Source organism: Sinocyclocheilus grahami, unplaced genomic scaffold, assembly GCF_001515645.1.
Source record: "Sinocyclocheilus grahami isolate Dianchi unplaced genomic scaffold, SAMN03320097.WGS_v1.1 scaffold670.1, whole genome shotgun sequence".
Classification (NCBI taxonomy): Eukaryota; Metazoa; Chordata; class Actinopteri; order Cypriniformes; family Cyprinidae; genus Sinocyclocheilus; species Sinocyclocheilus grahami.
The window spans coordinates 561,465-578,486 of NW_015505849.1; the positions used below are offsets into that span (position 1 = coordinate 561,465).

The 17,022-nt window shown below is 37.8% G+C and overlaps 1 protein-coding gene across 1 annotated transcript in view; it reads right to left on the minus strand.

The window, feature by feature from the left end:
* LOC107558984 (caskin-2-like) overlaps positions 1-17,022 on the minus strand; it is a 50,504-nt gene that overhangs the window by 18,540 nt on the left and 14,942 nt on the right. The window contains exons 4-12 of the mRNA XM_016242697.1: positions 13,752-13,860; positions 13,410-13,471; positions 13,165-13,330; positions 10,834-10,951; positions 7,930-8,100; positions 6,905-6,994; positions 6,408-6,535; positions 3,539-3,617; positions 1,875-1,960 (exon numbers count right to left, since the gene is read on the minus strand). Coding sequence (XP_016098183.1) covers positions 1,875-1,960; positions 3,539-3,617; positions 6,408-6,535; positions 6,905-6,994; positions 7,930-8,100; positions 10,834-10,951; positions 13,165-13,330; positions 13,410-13,471; positions 13,752-13,860 — 1,009 coding nt within the window. The remainder of the gene's footprint in view (positions 1-1,874; positions 1,961-3,538; positions 3,618-6,407; positions 6,536-6,904; positions 6,995-7,929; positions 8,101-10,833; positions 10,952-13,164; positions 13,331-13,409; positions 13,472-13,751; positions 13,861-17,022) is intronic.

A 17,022-nucleotide genomic window follows, 5' to 3' on the forward strand; every position in this document is an offset into this window, starting at 1 on the left:
ACGGCCGTGTAACGGGTGCGGTTCTCGTCCGGACTGCGGGTCCGGCAGCTCACGACTCTGGCGGCACGGGAGTCCCTCTACGCACCCCTCCTGGACCCACGAGGACACCAGCGTGCATGCACGGGGAAGAGACCGGTCTCCCATTTAAACAGCGGCAGTGATGAGGCTCTCTTCGTTTCAGGTGTGCCCCATCACACGCCACCAGCCCTGGCTATTTCAGCGCCCCTCCTCTCTCACGCACCCACTCATGTCGGGAGCCTGGCGAAGGGCGGCGATTAAGGGACGGGGTGATGCTGATAATTAGGGCGAGGCAGCCGACTCGTCACAGTGTGTTGATATCCAGCCAAAGAGCAATCAACCATAACTTCAGGCGAGCAGGCTCAGAAGTGGGGGAATACGTGGAAAGTCATAACTCCCGAATGAGTTGGCGCGAGAGAACGTAATCTTTTAGTTTTAAGTCGGTTTGAACAATCCGGATAAGCGCAAGTAAGTACCATTTTGATTAGCCGTCGTACCTACAATGACTGTGCACTGTGTAAACAATGAGTGACATATACGGGCGAGAGATCACTTCCGGCGCTTGCGTAAAGTACGCCAGAGCACGTACACACCTCACGCACCGGATGCCTGCACGTGCTCAAAGCAGTTGGACATAGTGGTGAATTAGAGGTAAAAATTTATATAAATACTGTTTGGTTTCTGGCACAAACAGATCATTTCGTGTCTTAGGACATCAATGTGTTGTCACGAGTCGCAGGGTTTAATTTGGATTTGTCTGTGCATGTTTTTTTTACCCTCATAGATTTTGTTACCATTGCCATTCATTATAAGATTGATAGACTCCAACGGTTGGACTTAAAAATCATCAAATGTGTTCTACTGAAGAAACAAAGTCACCTACATCTTGGATGCCCTGGGGGTAAGCAGATCAACATCAAAGTTTCATTTTTGGGTGAACTATCCCTTTAAGCGGTGCGCTCTTGCTTGGGTCGCTGAGTGCGCGCACGTGTATAAGAATCCAACTCTTAACAGTGTAAATAACTCAGAATGCATGAAATGACATTAGACCCCCGTTAAGTGCAGCATATTGCAAGGACAAGCGTGTTGCCAGTGACAACAGATAAGTACCGCACATTCGCATGAACTAGCACAAGCATTTAACTAAAAACAACTTAATGAGCCCAAGCAACACGCATGTTGCAGATAACCTGAGAGCATTAAATGGAACTTAGCTTGTGAAGACGTTCGAGAGAGCGAAACATAGCAGCTGTGAAGTGGATGCTTGATCTCTTGATATCCTTCTTGGGATGAAGTTCCCATCTGAACTTGTTCTTGAGTCAGTCACATAACTTGTGGAGTCCATGACAATAATGTAGCGATGCGTGAAATAATGCTAACTCAGTCACTTCCGAATCAGGCAGCTTATAATCAAGTTAACGTGTTCAAGTTAACGAACTTGAATGAATCGGAGGTGAGACCATTGGGGAAGCGAATTCCACTTCTCTAAATTCCCGATTCCTGCTGATGGTGTTTTGTCTGCCGAATTCGCCATTTAATTAGCTATTGAGCAATGCGAAATCTGCTGATAATACTGAGGGACCTTATATATGAATGCTTAGATAGGTGTTGTATTCCCACAGGTTGATGGAGGATCAGCTGAGAGTCAGCTGATCCGAGCTTGACTAACGTGACTTGCCAGAACTAACGCTACGCTAGATATTTGCAGATTAAAATTTGTATGATTTGTATGGAAATTGCATAGACAATTTGTATGTAGCTGATAGTGTACATTGTATGCTACTTTGTAAAAAATAATACATACTGCAACAATAGTATGAGTAATATGGTAATATGCTGTTCTGCCTTGGTCTCACCTTGCCATCTAGAAGTTTCTGTGGGTGTATGACATGATATTCTCCAGGTCTGGAGCTGCTCAGTGGAATCCTCCGTCCAAGAGCACCTAAAGCACACACACTTTTCTGTTGGTCAAGGACTCTGCTATTGCCTTAGGCTATGGACTGTGAATCACAGTGAAGTCTTTTATACATGTTATTGTACCTGCTTGTTTATTCTTTAGTGTGCTGAAGGAGTACATGTTTCAACAGAAAAAAAAATGTTCTCCTGTTACCTGAGGCACTGTTTTTTCATCTTCATTAACAATGGACCATAGCAGAATAGCGCAATCACGAGAGTACCACTACGCATGCGTGTGCATTCCTCTGCTTGCAAACAAGGCGTAGCGCATGTGTGTTCTATGTCAGAATGCCGGCTCCTGCGTCAGCAGTACCACACGCATGCATCATGGTACTCTCGTGAATGGTGGTGGAGACTGACCCGGAAGAGAAGAAATCATTGAATAAAGTTGTTATTTTTGTTGTCTTTTAGCACAAAAAGTATTCTCGTAGCTACATTACATTACGGTTGAACCACTGATGTCACATGGACAATTTTAACTATGTCCTTACTACCTTTCTCTAGCTCTCGGATTTCATCAAAAATATCTTAATCTGTGTTCCGAAAATGAACAAAGGTCTTACGGGTTTGGAACGACATGAGGGTGAGTAATTAATAACAGAATTTTCATTTTTTCACTATCCCTTTAAAGTTATTAAACAATAAAAATCCATATAATGATAATCCGTTAACTTTTAACAAGGCATGAAGATAGGATTAAATCAATACATATCTTTTTTAAATGTCTGTAGTGGCAATAACACACATGTGAATATACCCACATTTAACTCACCTCCATAAAATAAGTTGATTTTAGGAGAGTTTGTTGATCTCATGCTTATTTTTAGATCCTCTTCGAGTCAAAGACACTACGAAAACACTCTTGTGTCCGTGTCACTGATAATCTTCTCTCCTTCTCAAATTCTCTTCTTTTCCTCTGTATTTCTGACTTGCATACAACTTTGCCTCTGTCATTGCATCCCTCCCTATTAGTGAAATCTGACACTGCACAGTATCTGTCTTGAAGTAAAAATTAGGTATTTTTAAGCCTTGCTCATTTTTTTTTCTTTGGAACATTTTTCACCATTTTAAACTGTAGTAGATTTATGAAATACATGGCTATTTTTTAAGACAAAAATAAGCTAATGACTAGTACTACACAGGTCTGAGGTGACATTTGTATTAAATGATGCTCTGAATGCCTTATTCATGGACAAGACAACAAGTGGACGTGCTCAAGAATATAAAAAATTATACGAGTTATCTAAAGGACAGTGCAAAAGTCTTTTTAAATTGAGTGGATTAAACTTTCATTAAACTGACTGTCTTTAAACTTTAATATACAGAGGCTCCTAAACATATTTGGATACTTAAGGCACATTTTGCTGGATTGGATATTTAATTTATAATATTAAGCCGAGTGGCATGTACTGATTGATGCCAGAGCTTTTTTTAGATATTATATTAAATAATAATTAAAATGTCAAAATAAATTAAATAAAATTAAGAAAGAACTGGCTGTTATTTTTTAAGACATTCAGAAATTAAATAAGTGAAATTTATATATGACAGCAGAGGTTCTGACCTGAATGAGGGTCCGTCTGTTTTGCGGGGTCAGGGGCCTGACTGCACTGTTCCACCAGTTCTCCAGCAGAGGGAGGCAGCTGCATGTAGGAAAACCACAGCACTGTGTCACATTTAACTCAACAGCTGTCTGGCACAAATAGCTTAGAGAGATGACTACTGCCTGTGAAACTTCACACAGAGATTCTAATTACTACATATGAATATTAATTATAATTCAGCAAGAACATAAAATGAAAGGGTCTCCGTCACAGACGTTTACAGACTCAATCATTGAGAATATTGGGGGTAAATCACAGCATGAGATCAACATTAGGTTCTCTATGGTAGTTTAAAGGGGTCATATGATGGTATTTCAAGTTTTCCTTTCTCTTTGGATTGTTACAAGCTGTTTGTGAATAGATAAGATCCCTGAAGTTTCAAAAACTAAAGTCTCAAACCCAAAGAGATATTCTTTATACAAGTTAAGACTTGTCCACGCCCTCCTAAAATGCCTCGTTTAAACACGCCCCCACATGGCTACGTCACGCTGTGGGAAAATTTGCATAATGCCCAAATGTTCCCGCGGTGGTGTAACTTTGATTCTTGCTGTAGTATTGTTGCCGCCGCCAGCATGCCGTGGAGATGCTGTGTGTTTCGTTGTGAAAGCGAAACTACTTTGTTGTTTGGTCTTCCAAAAGTGGGCACAACTCTAAATCAGTGGTTAAGTTGTATTTACAACACTGTTCCAGAACAGTTCAAACCAAATATTCAGATGTGTGCAACACATTTTACAGAGGACGAAGACTGTTTCCTGGGAGAGTAGCCTACAATGCCAGTGTTCTGACAAATAATGCTGACTCACAGCCTATAAGTACGTTTTCATATTTAAAGGATTTGCCACTGATGATTTAAACGCGAGTTTTGAGCAGTATAGAGTAGCGCTTGTTTGTCATTTCTCCGATCACAAATGCAGACATGGTTTTATTTTTATGCAGCACAATACGCAACGCAACGCGTAAAAAGACAGTACAAGTCATTATAATCCGTAATTATGTCCCCACTGGATGCTACAAATGCCTCGTTTGTAATGGGTTTTATTGTTTTTGTCTCGTCGCTCCGGGACACGGCATCACGGTATGGTAAGGGGCGTAACATTTCCGTCACATGCTTGAGGTATTCGGCCAATCACAACTCAAAATAATAATGCTGACTCACAGCCTATAAGTACGTTTTCATATTTAAAGGATTTGCTGATGATTTAAACGCGAGTTTTGAGCAGTATAGAGTAGCGCTTGTTGTTTGTCATTTCTCCGATCACAAATGCAGACATGGTTTTATTTTTATGCAGCACAATACGCAACGCAACGCGTAAAAAGACAGTACAAGTCATTATAATCCGTAATTATGTCCCCACTGGATGCTACAAATGCCTCGTTTGTAATGGGTTTTATTGTTTTTGTCTCGTCGCTCCGGGACACGGCATCACGGTATGGTAAGGGGCGTAACATTTCCGTCACATGCTTGAGGTATTCGGCCAATCACAACTCACTAGATAGCTGACCAATCAGAGCACACCTCGCTTTTCAGAACGATGAGCTTTGCGTTTCAGAAAGGAGGGGCATAGAGGAGAAACAATCATGTACAGTATGTGGAAAATAGTGTTTTTTTAACCTTAAACCGCATGAACACATTTCATTACGCCAAATACACCAAATATTGTTATTTTTTAGCAACGTCATATTACCCCTTTAAATAAATGCTGCCGTATGAGTAACCGTACACTCAGCTGCATATAAAATGCAGAGTATTTTGTTGTAATTATGCAATACCAATGTGATGGCTATATGAACTCTAATTACTGCTCTTGCTGAGCAAAATCCTTTTCTATTTGCCAGATCTTTTGGCCAAAATTTTGTGGTTAGAAAGTTTCTTTTCTTTTCTTTCTTTCTTTTTGAATAATTTCATTCAGCAAGGATGCATTAAATTGATAAAAAGTGACAGTAAAGATATTTATTAATTTTACAAAATATTTTTATTTAAAATAAATGAACTTTCTATTCATCAAAGAATCCTGAAAAAAATATATCCCCGTTTCAACAGAAATGTTAAGCAGCACAACTGTTTTCAACCTTGATAATAATAAGAAATCTTTCTTGAGCACCAAATCAGCATATTAGAATGATTTCTGAAGGATCATGTGACACTGAAGACTGGAATAATCCTGCTGAAAATTCAGCTTTGCCATCACAGGAATAAATTACATTTTAAAATATATTTAAATAGAAGACAGTTATTTTAAATTGTAATAATATTACTGTTTTTACTGTATTTTTGATCAAATAAATGCTTGGTGAGCATAAGAGACTACTAGTGTAAATAGAAATATATAATATACCAATGACCTAATTTATCATAATTTTTTTGTTTAATAGTTTATTTTAAAATATGTCGTATATTACAAATATTTAGTCTAATAATACCAGGATAATAGTCATTTAACATTGGTACGTTCTCTAGATCATTATTGTTATTTTTCTGACTTGCTGTTCAAGTAAACTTAAGAAAAACTCAAAATAACTTGTTTTGTCAAGATTACAAGAAAAATAAGATTTGGCTAAAACAAGGCAAAAATAATCATGCATGGCTTCTGTGGACTTCTATATATAACAGTAATTATTTTTTCCCTTTGGTGCCTTTATGAACCATGAAATCTTTGTACTGTTCTATGATGAGCCCGCTATCTTGTGAATTAATCAGTGCTACATATTTCTCCGCAGTTTTCTCACAGCTTCAGCTCCCTAATGAAAACCGATGGACGTGCAGACAAAATCATAAAATAAATTTTTTCTGGTTCAGCTTAACATTGGATGTGTGAGACTGAAGCCCACCTTGGTGGTGTCCTGGACAGCAGACGGTGACTGATAGGGTCCATTATTTCCCTCAGTGCTCTGTCCACTGCCAGCACTGCGACTGCTGCCCATGCTGCCTGCACTGCCCACACTGTTCCTGTCACCTTCTGAAAGAGGAATAAACAAAGACAGGAGAAAAAACAGTTGGTGAGACACTGCCACGATAGCAACCACGATCTCTGAACTCCAGCAAGGTCTCTGTAGACAAGGGGAACATGAAGGAGCACAAGGGAATGTTGAGGAGGGCTAGTGCAAATTAAGCAATGTGAATGGCAAGCTGATGGTAGGCTGATAAACATAGGACAAATATAGCCTAAGGAAACAGGAACCCTGTGAAACAGCTGGAAAAAACTCAACTTGAGACGAAAGTCACTGGTGTGCAGGCTTTTGGACCAGCGGATGGCTGTGGGGGTGAGAAAACAGGCCAGGGAGATGCTAATGACGAACAGGGGCCTGGGGAAACGGAAAACTCTTACCATTAAGAGAGGTCCTGAGGACCCAAATATCCTCTGGCTCTTTGGGACTAGCTGGCTTACACAGGGCACTGGGACTGTCGGGAATCGCACCTAGCAAACACAAACACTTTAAAGGGCCATGGGGGGAAACTCTAGGAATCTTAAGGCCCCGATATACTTCAAGCAAATTCGAAGAACGAACTGGTGTGACGTCACTTCGAACAAAATCAGGACAAAGTTCAACAAAGTTCATCTGGAGTTTGGTATGACTTGCCAAACCAAACTTTCCGGAAAAGTTTGCTGCAGCTGCTAAAAACCTTTGAACTACCATTGATCCGTGGCGAGTACGTAATAGGTTAATTTCTTCTGTTTAGTCTGTCAATGTCAGACGCGTGTAAAAGCATAAACATACTGGAGAGCTGCTTTATAGTAGAACGTGAACTAGTAATTCTAATTGAAAACAACAGTGGCATTGTCTTTTATGTTACTGTACTGTAAAGCTGCTTGCTTTAAATCAATTTATTATATGAAGTGCTAAATAAACGTAACTTGACTGGAGTGCAATAATAACCACATGAACTACTAACAGATGCCTTCTTAACTTATGTTTTCTCACCACTGTCGTTGTTGTGTGTTTGTTATTGAGAGGAAAGCAGGCAGCGCATATTTACATATTCATCTAAATGGTGCTCTCAGCTGTGTGGGTGCTGTCGAGATGTTTGCTAACAGCATACAGCTGCAAAGGTATTTAAAACAACATTTAACTCCTAAGCAAAAAACGAAAAAGAACTTCACTCCGAGTATATTGGTGCCTTTATGGCCAGTGCTGATCAAAATTTCGACCAGGAATTCCATGAGTTTGGACTTTGGGGAAACTTGTCTAAATGTGGCTAAGGTGAATTAAAGTACAGTTTATGTTGCTCACATGGTCAGGGATGGAGGAGTTTTTTGCTTTCAGAAATGCTTGGATGGGCTCTTGGATGGGGACTTGCTTTTGCAGGTGTGTGTACATGAATTTAGCCCTAGGAGACTAATTCTCACGCTACCTGGGTGCTGATCCCGCCCGTTGTGGTGAGACAGTACAGGACGGGTGGATGAGTATAAGGTGTAGGAGTCGTCAGTGTGAGAGGTGTGATGAAAACTTTGTGAGGGCAAGGTTCTGTACAGAATGTGATGTCTCTGGATGGGCAGTGAGGCCTGCCGGGAGAGAACGCCCCCTATGGACACAACATGGAAACACAAATGAGGCACCACGGACACAAATGAAACATCAGCGTTGAGAAAGATGTTTCCACTAGAGACATGATTTAAGTAATTCAAACTAATGGAAATTTATAAAAGTTTGGGGTCAGTACAATTTTTTTTGAAAGAAATTAATTCTTGTATGCAGCAAGGGCACATTGATTTGATCAAATGTGACGGTAAAGACGTTTATAATGTTACAAATTTCAAATAAATGCTGTTCTTTGGCGTTTTGTATTCATCAAAGAATCTTGAAAAAGATGTTTCATGATTTCCACAAAAATATTAAGCAGCACAACTATTTTCAACACTTATAATTATTGGAAATGTTTTCTGAATACCAAATCAGCATATTAGATTGTCTGAAGGATCATGTGATACTGAAGACTGGGGTAATGGCTGCAGAACATTCAGCTTCGCCATCACAAGAATAAATGACCTTATAAAATATATTAAAACAAAACAGATATTTTAATTGTAATAATATTTGACAATACTACTGTTTTTTTACTGTATTTTTGATCAGAAATGGGGGAAAAAAATTCAGCCAAAAACTTACCAACTCCAAGCTTTTGAATGGCAGTGTAAATATTCATTTATTTAATTATTTATTAAACAAATAATAAAATGAAACGGTGAAACAAGAAAATTAAATCATCATTTACTCATTCTTATTTTGTTCCACATTAATTGTGTCCACACAATGAATGTCAATGAGGTCCAAAATTGTATAAAAATACATTTTTCAAAATATTTTCACGCGTGTTCCAGAAAGAAAGTAGGCCACACAGGTTTAGAATGACATGAAGGTTAGTACATGACATTAAAAAAATTTTTCTCTTTAACATGAAAGAGAAAAGCCTTTTTTCCCCCTCTCCTTACATTTATTTCAAAAACTAAGATGAACCTGGGGAGATTTTAGCATCCTGATAAGATAATGCGGGAGGGAGAAACTCCACAGCACAATGAGTTAAGTGGATGCCTGTTTTGCCTCCATCATGTCTCTTCAGCAGTATTGAGGCAGGAGCTTAGAGCGGAGGCTAATTTCGTGTGAGCAGCAGGATGTTGACGCTGTGACATGACAGAATGCTGAGTCTGCCGCTGTGCTCGCTCTCACACAGAAATAAAATACCAGACTCGTTTTGGGGAAAGATTTTCTGCTCAGGACCTAGCAATCTAAGGCTGGCTCCCCCTTTCAAGGAGGCACAGGGCTCTAAAGCTGATCTGCCTGCCCCCAATATGTTCCTGTTAATCCCATTAGTGTGTGTCTGTGTGTGCCTTTATCAATGGACTACATGTCCACGTCTAAAAGAATTTATGAGAACTGCACTACTTTAGTATGCATTATTTTGATATGCGTACTGTGGGATACAAACGTCAGAGAGCACATTTAAAAACTGGGATTCAAATTATATTTTAAACCTAAAAATAGAGAAGTAGTTTTAGGATTCTTAATTAGTAGTTTTAGGATTAGGATTTTGAAGTGTTATTCAAAAAAATTATGATTCACTACTTTTAAGTCAAAAACTTGTGCTGCTGTCTTTAAAGCAAAAGGGTGATATTTTTCAATTCTAATCTGCACTCAAATCTTTTTATGCGGATAATAACATTTAGAATGAAAGAATATTTTATTAAATACAAAATAGAAACTAATGGAGTCAGTGATTTGTACCCCGTAGCATCCTGCGTTGTTATACAAAAAAATAACGGTGCCTGACTAACTTTGGTGGAAAATGTAGCCAAAATTATAGGTAACAGGTTATCGTCAATTTTGACAATAGACCATATATTTATAGTACCGTATTGGCCCGAATATAAGACGACCCTGATTATAAGACGACCCCCCTTTTTCCAGATGAACCTTTTGGAAAAAGGCTTTTTAAAAACCAAATCTTGTTTTTTCTCAGTAAACCACATTTTGTCTTCAATTATTTTCATATTGCATATTTTTCATGTTTTAATTTTTGTTTTGAAAGTATGGTAAAAGCTGGTAAAATGTACCAACAATCACATTTAAAAAATATACACTTTTTGATATACCATAAAAAACAAAAACAGGTAGCCCATCTGAATTAGGACATTTAGGCTATCCATCTAATAGTAGCCTACCAAAATCTTATTAACCGTAGAAGTTAAATCTTACTGTAGACTTCAAATCTGGGTACTGTCTTACGTTTTAAAATTACAAAGGGAGTTTTGTCCCATCAGGCTAACGTGACAGTCACGACTCATGCAGCTGTAAGGTTCGAGTCTCGTACCGGCAGGGATTGTAGGTGGGGGTAGTGAATGTACAGCGCTCTCTCCCACCTTCAATACCCCGACTGAGGTGCCCTTGAGCAAGGCACCGAACCCCCAACTGCTCCCCGGGCACCGCAGCAAAAATGGCTGCCCTCTGCTCCGGGTGTGTGTTCACTGCTGTGTGTGCGCACTTTGGATGGGTTAAATGCAGAGCACTAATTCCTGTCATGTCACGTCACTTATTACTCGCGATCTTTACAACACGCATTACATTTCATGGCACACTCGTTATATGCGTATTTGGCGCCACCTATTGTTGTGGGTGTATTATTGATATGTCAAAGTCTAGACCCTAAATATAAGACGACTGCGTTTTTTCAGATGTATTTCCAAGAAAAAAAACATCGTCTTATATTTGGGTCAATACGGTAAATACTTGTGTAAGTTGAACACAGAATTATTCAATATACCTGATCTGCGACTGATTACTTCCACGATGGAGGGAGGGAAGAATCCCACACGGTCAGTTTCTCTCTGACTGTCATGGATGTGCCCTTTCCAACGTCCATCCATGTGCTGCTCTAAGACCTGGAACAGACCAATACGATGACAGGATATTCAGGGCCAACAGCTCTTTGAATGCCTGCACATTTTATAATATTAATAACGGTCTTCTTAAAACCTTTTAAAGAATTGAATAGCTAATGAGACTTTTTCTTTTATTGAGTGGAATTATTTCAATAATTTATTATTTAATTTTAGCCCTCTGTGTACCCTACACTATTCAAAGCTAAATGACCTTTGTGTCATCTAGTTTTAAATAACACCTTCTAACCTTTTTTCCTAACCTCATGGCTTAGCCTGTGATTGTTTCCTCATTTGGCCAAACAATGCAGTAAATGAAGTCAGCCGACATTCCACACATGGCAGAGAGGACCTGTGTAGCAATGAAAGTCAGTCCATTTGACTGACATGAAATTGTTTCAAGCGGGCCTGGAAAAAGACACTAAGAATAAATTTGCCGTTTATGTACAGTGACTGTCTGAGTTGTTTTAAGAGTCTATTCACTAAAGAAAACATACAAATTAGGTAATGGTGGAAACATGAACCTTGCATGATTGCGTGCCCAATGTGAAACTGAGTAAATAAATAGACATGAAATATTGCATTATTATATATTGATTTTGGGTTTATTCAAAGTTTAGCATTATTGTATAACATTTAACTGCTCTATCCTGCAACTGACCAGTGTTATTTTTATATTATTATAGCACTTCTTAATATTTTGGATTAGCTTTTAATTATTATATTTACTTTTTTTTTTTTTTGAATTTTATTAGGTGCTTTGTCATTTTATATATGTATATATTTATATATGTGTATATACAGTGGGTACGGAAAGTATTCAGACCCCCTTGAATTTTTCACTCTTTGTTATATTGCAGCCATTTGCTAAAATCATTTAAGTTCATTTTTTTTCCTCATTAATGTACACACAGCACCCCATATTGACAGAAAAACACAGAATTGTTGACATTTTTGCAGATTTATTAAAAAAGACATATACATATTACTTTATTTTAGTTAGTTGCCAAGGCAGCATTTAAAGTTTTAAAAAGTTTAAGGATTTTGTCTAATAATTACATTTTATTTTAGCTTTACTTCAATTAATGAAGTAATAGTTTTAGATTTTGTTAACAATACCGAAATAACTACTGCCATGAACAAAAAAAAATGTACAAACATTTCTTTCTTAAACAAATCCAATTTACCACTTTTTTGCAGGCAGCAATAGCACAATGCTAGTTATGCCAGGCAGATAATGAAAAGTTATGTGAACCGAAGGTGCAAATTATTAAAAATTTACATGAAAGTGGACATGTTTGCGAGGAAAGAGCTATTTTAGCATTTGAAGTACCTGGTTAAACTGTACTGCTGCTATTAGAGAATAAGACTGAAGTTTTTTGCACTAAAATAAGGCACACCGTTTAGTGAATTTGCTCCATAGTGCTTCATTTTCAAAACTGCTCTTTAAAAGGTCAACATATTTATTTATTTATTGTTATTTTAATGCCATTCTAACGCCAGTCTGAGTGAAAGTATCTTTCATTGCTAGCTTTTAAAAACCTTAACGTCTCTGTTATGTCTCACTGCCACAAAAACACAGAAATCTTTTATGCTAGCAGAAATGGCCGCCTAAAGCTATCTAGACAGACAAGGTGTGAACAATGACATAGCATACATGCAGCACAGAGCCTTAGGCTGCACTCTACAGTACACACTCCGAACACAAGTCTTTTAGTAGGGGTAAGCACACTGTTATGAAGGTAAACTAGGCTGAACACACACTACTTTAGCACGAAAACAACAAGCTACAGTTGATTCATTTGAGACATCAAATGCTGATTGGTGGGAACCTGTTGCAGCATGCTAACGTATTCTCTGTAAGGAACACCAAATTACCATCCTCACTTGTTCAAGTTACAGCTTTGTCTTGTGTGCAGGTCATAATTACATCAGTTAGAAATATTATATGTAATGCCGTGTGCGGTCTTCCATATTTAAAGCATTCTAAAACCGCTTTCAGCTCTACTGTTTTTCCACAAGCCTAAACAACTTTGTTGTTTTGATGTTTCTGTGATTCATCAGAATATGGTTTAGTAATTTAGTAGGAATGCAGATCAAGGCAACGCTCAAGCACATTGCCAATTATATAGGGCTATTACATAATGCACATTATACAGTATTAAAATAGGAGTTCTCTTGTGAGAAATAGTGGGGTGTTTGCTTGAAAAGCCTACCATGATTATATCTCCTGCCCGGATGTTGAGTGCAGTGGGGTCATGAAGATTCCAGTAGTCCTTCAAAGCTCTCACCTGTAATGCTCCACTGGCATCTGATGTCATAAGCCAGGACAATGAATGCATGAAAGAATGAGAATGAGAGAGAAAGAAAGAAACAGTTTGCCTTGAAAATATTCAAGTCATCCACTATGGGTTTTAGCAATCTTTAAGGCCCTCATATTGACTGAAAACCTAAGAATTACTGGTTCACAATGTCCAAGGCTGTTTGATTGTAGGTGTTGCGGATGTTCACATCAATCCCAGCCTAAGTGTCAGATAGTGAAGTGTTGGGATTGATATATGAGGGTTAGTTCAGGTAAGAAAATAAACTCTGTATGCGATCTGATATGACAGACAGACTCAAGCACTTTACTCTGGTAAGACTATAATTACTATAATTCACAGTATTTTTTCTTGATAATAAATCTGACATGAGTTCATTATAAATAAATCATGTATCCCTACAGTGCATCTTGTGAAGGTACAGAAAATACACACGTAAAAACATCAACACTGTTTCCAATATTTTGTATCTATCTACTTACATCAAGCAATAATTTTACTACTTCCGTTTTCCCGTAGAGGGCAGCCTCGTGCAGAGCCGTTCCAGATTTAGTGGTTCTGTTGATGTCAATCCCAGCTTTTAGCAGCAGTCTAAAAATGAGTGATAGACCACAGTGACACATGAGCCATGCTGTCCACAAGACACAAACAAAATCACTCACGTCTTTAATAAACTGTATAGTCAGCTGCTCATTACCACAACATTCACCCTGACACGCTGATCAGGTCTTATACTGAAAAATATCCCTTATTATTATTATTAAATGGCTACTTACCAAATTAATTAATAAATAGATATTGATTCCAGTTGAAATTACATGTGAGAAGAAACAGGCTGTAAAAAGATATAATATGAGAAATATGAAACTAGCACAACTACGTAGAAACTATTCTGTTATGCCTCCAGCAATACAACAAAAAAACCAAAATCAGCATGAAAAATTGCATAGTGAGTGGGCAGCACTGAAACCACATGATGATGGTAAGTACAAGACCACCAGCAAGGGGTCAAAAGTCATGACAATTTAAAGCCTTCGAGGGACAAAAACGTTGTGAGTGTCTCTTCAGGATTCAGTATCCAAAGCAGCAGTGCGGGCTACATTTTCCATTTGCCTGTAAATGATTAATTCAGTCAACTGAACGGATTAAAAGCATGCTTTCCCTTTTTAAAAGAGATCATCCAAAGTGTTCACCCAAAAATGATACTTCTGTCACATTTTACTGACCTTCATGCTCCAAATCCATAAGATTTTTGACTAATCTGCTGCTCTTTCCCATATAATTAAAGTCAATAGGGACTGGGGTTACAACATAAAAGTAACATTAAAAGTAGTCCATGCGACTTGTGCACTACATTCCTTCTGAAGCTATATGAAAGCTCTGTATGAGGAAAGAAACAAATGTTACAAGCTGCAACTCTCATATCAAATATGGTGGCACTGACATCACGTCATCAAGATGTGAGAACCTATGATGTCTGCTGTTGACACATAATTTTTGTATATGTATGACTTTTGTAGTTCATTTTAGAACTTTTCAGAGAATAACGGTTTGGAATATTGGAATTTGGAATATTGGTCCATACAATACATGTTGTATGGACCCATTTTATGGTGACTTTTTTGGTACATTTTGGAGCTTTACAACCCCCTTTACCTTCCATTAAATGGGTAAGAGTGACTAGTATATTATTTAAAACTTCTACTTTTGTGTCCCACTAAAAAAAATCATACAGGTCATTCAGGTTTGAAACAACAAACAGGTTTGAAACAACATGAGGGTGAGTAAAATTTTGTGCGAACTATCAGTCAGTAGTGAATTTGACAGTAATAATAATTATTAATCTCAACAAAAAGACAATAATTGAAACAGTTAATTGATTTCTTGCTAAATTCTGCATAAACTCATTCAGTTTTAATAATTTAAAGGGTTAGTTCACCCCAAAATGCAAATTATGTCATTAATTACTCACCCTCATGTCGTTCCAAACCTGTAAGACCTTCGTTCATCTTCGGAACACTAATTAAGATATTTTTGATGGAATCTGAGAGCTGTCTGACCCTCCATAGACAGCAGCGCAACTGAAATGTTCCCAAGTCCAGAAACGTAGTAAGGACATCGGTAAAACAGTCCATGTGACATCAGTGGTTCAACTTCAATTTTGCGAAGCTACGAGAAATCTTTTTGTGCACAAAAAAAAACAAAAATGATGGCTTTATTGAACATTTCTTCTCCCCCGAGTTACTGTCTTCCGCCATTTTGGAGAGTATCACAATGCATATGCATGCTTTACCCTAAGTGTAAACAATGCTGATTACGCCGATTACGTTCATGCGTGTGCTTTCCCCTCCTAACGAAAACAACGCTGATTACGTTATTGGGTACTCTCCAAAATGGCAGAAGACGTAACTCGGGGGAGAAAAATTGTTAAATAAATTATGTAATTTTTGTTTTCTTTGCGCATAAAAATTATTCTCGTAGCTTTGCAAAATTGAAGTTGAGCCACTGATGTCACATGGACTGTTTTACCGATGTCCTTACTACGTTTCTGTCTGGGAACATTTCAGTTGTATATATATATATATATAAAATAAACAATAATATTCATTGTTATAATAATAACATACACATTGTGCGCATGTATATATACACATACATACATACATACATTTACATACACACACTTATTGTTATTATTAATATATATTATTAGAAAGTTATTAGAAATGTATTATTGTTTAAAAAAACATTAATATTGTTATAAATATACACACAAGGCTGTCCTAAGACAAGAACGCATTTTGGTTTTAGGTTTTAGGACAACTTTTATGAAAGGTTTTGATCCACTTCAAATGTTGACTACTCTGTTGACTATATACATATACACACAAATGTTGACTATATACATATACATACACACACACTGAAAACGTCCTTGTTACTGAAATCAAAGCTTTTATTGACACCAGGCCGAGCGAACGCCAGATCCTGGAATGTGCCTACCTATGACATAATAGATAGGTTAAAACCGCCGCCAGAGAAGAATATCATCTAATTCTGTAGCCCCGCCCACTGATTCACACATGGCATCGTAGTGAAATAACATAAGTGGTGCTAAACCGAATCGAGCAACCAAGAAATAAACATGCCGTTGAAGATTGCAAAATATTGTGCAGTGCCTGGTTGTGGAATAACACAGTCACAGCATAACCTTCCTTCGGATTCAAATATTAGGAATGCGTGGTTGAACTTTATTTTTAATGAAGTTTCAGCTCACGTGTGTAATACATTGAGTGTTCACTTCATTTCGCCGCGGATTCCTTTGTAAACAAGACACAGGTCGACGATGGATTCGCAGAGAGACTGAGATTAAAAAGCAATAGCGCAGCACACTTATGTGAGTAAAAAATATTTGTACTATGTATCACTATTACTTTGTTAGAGATCGCTTGATATGTCCTAATTTTATGTGTACATGTCTAATCAAAGTCAACTCCAACTATGAAGGACGTAGCTTGTCAAACAGACACACAGAAAGTTAGTTTACTATGCAAAACTGTTATCCAATCATAGCAGTGGGCGTTTACTTCAAAGTCTTCAATGCAGCACGTCCATAAAAACCCAAGCGTTTCTCGAGCCGGCCTCAAAACCAGGGTAGAAAATAGCCTATTACTTATTGTTTTTTTTAATGTTTTTGAATGTAAAAACCACGCAAACGTCGTAAGTGGACCTCAGATAACAGTATAATATAAT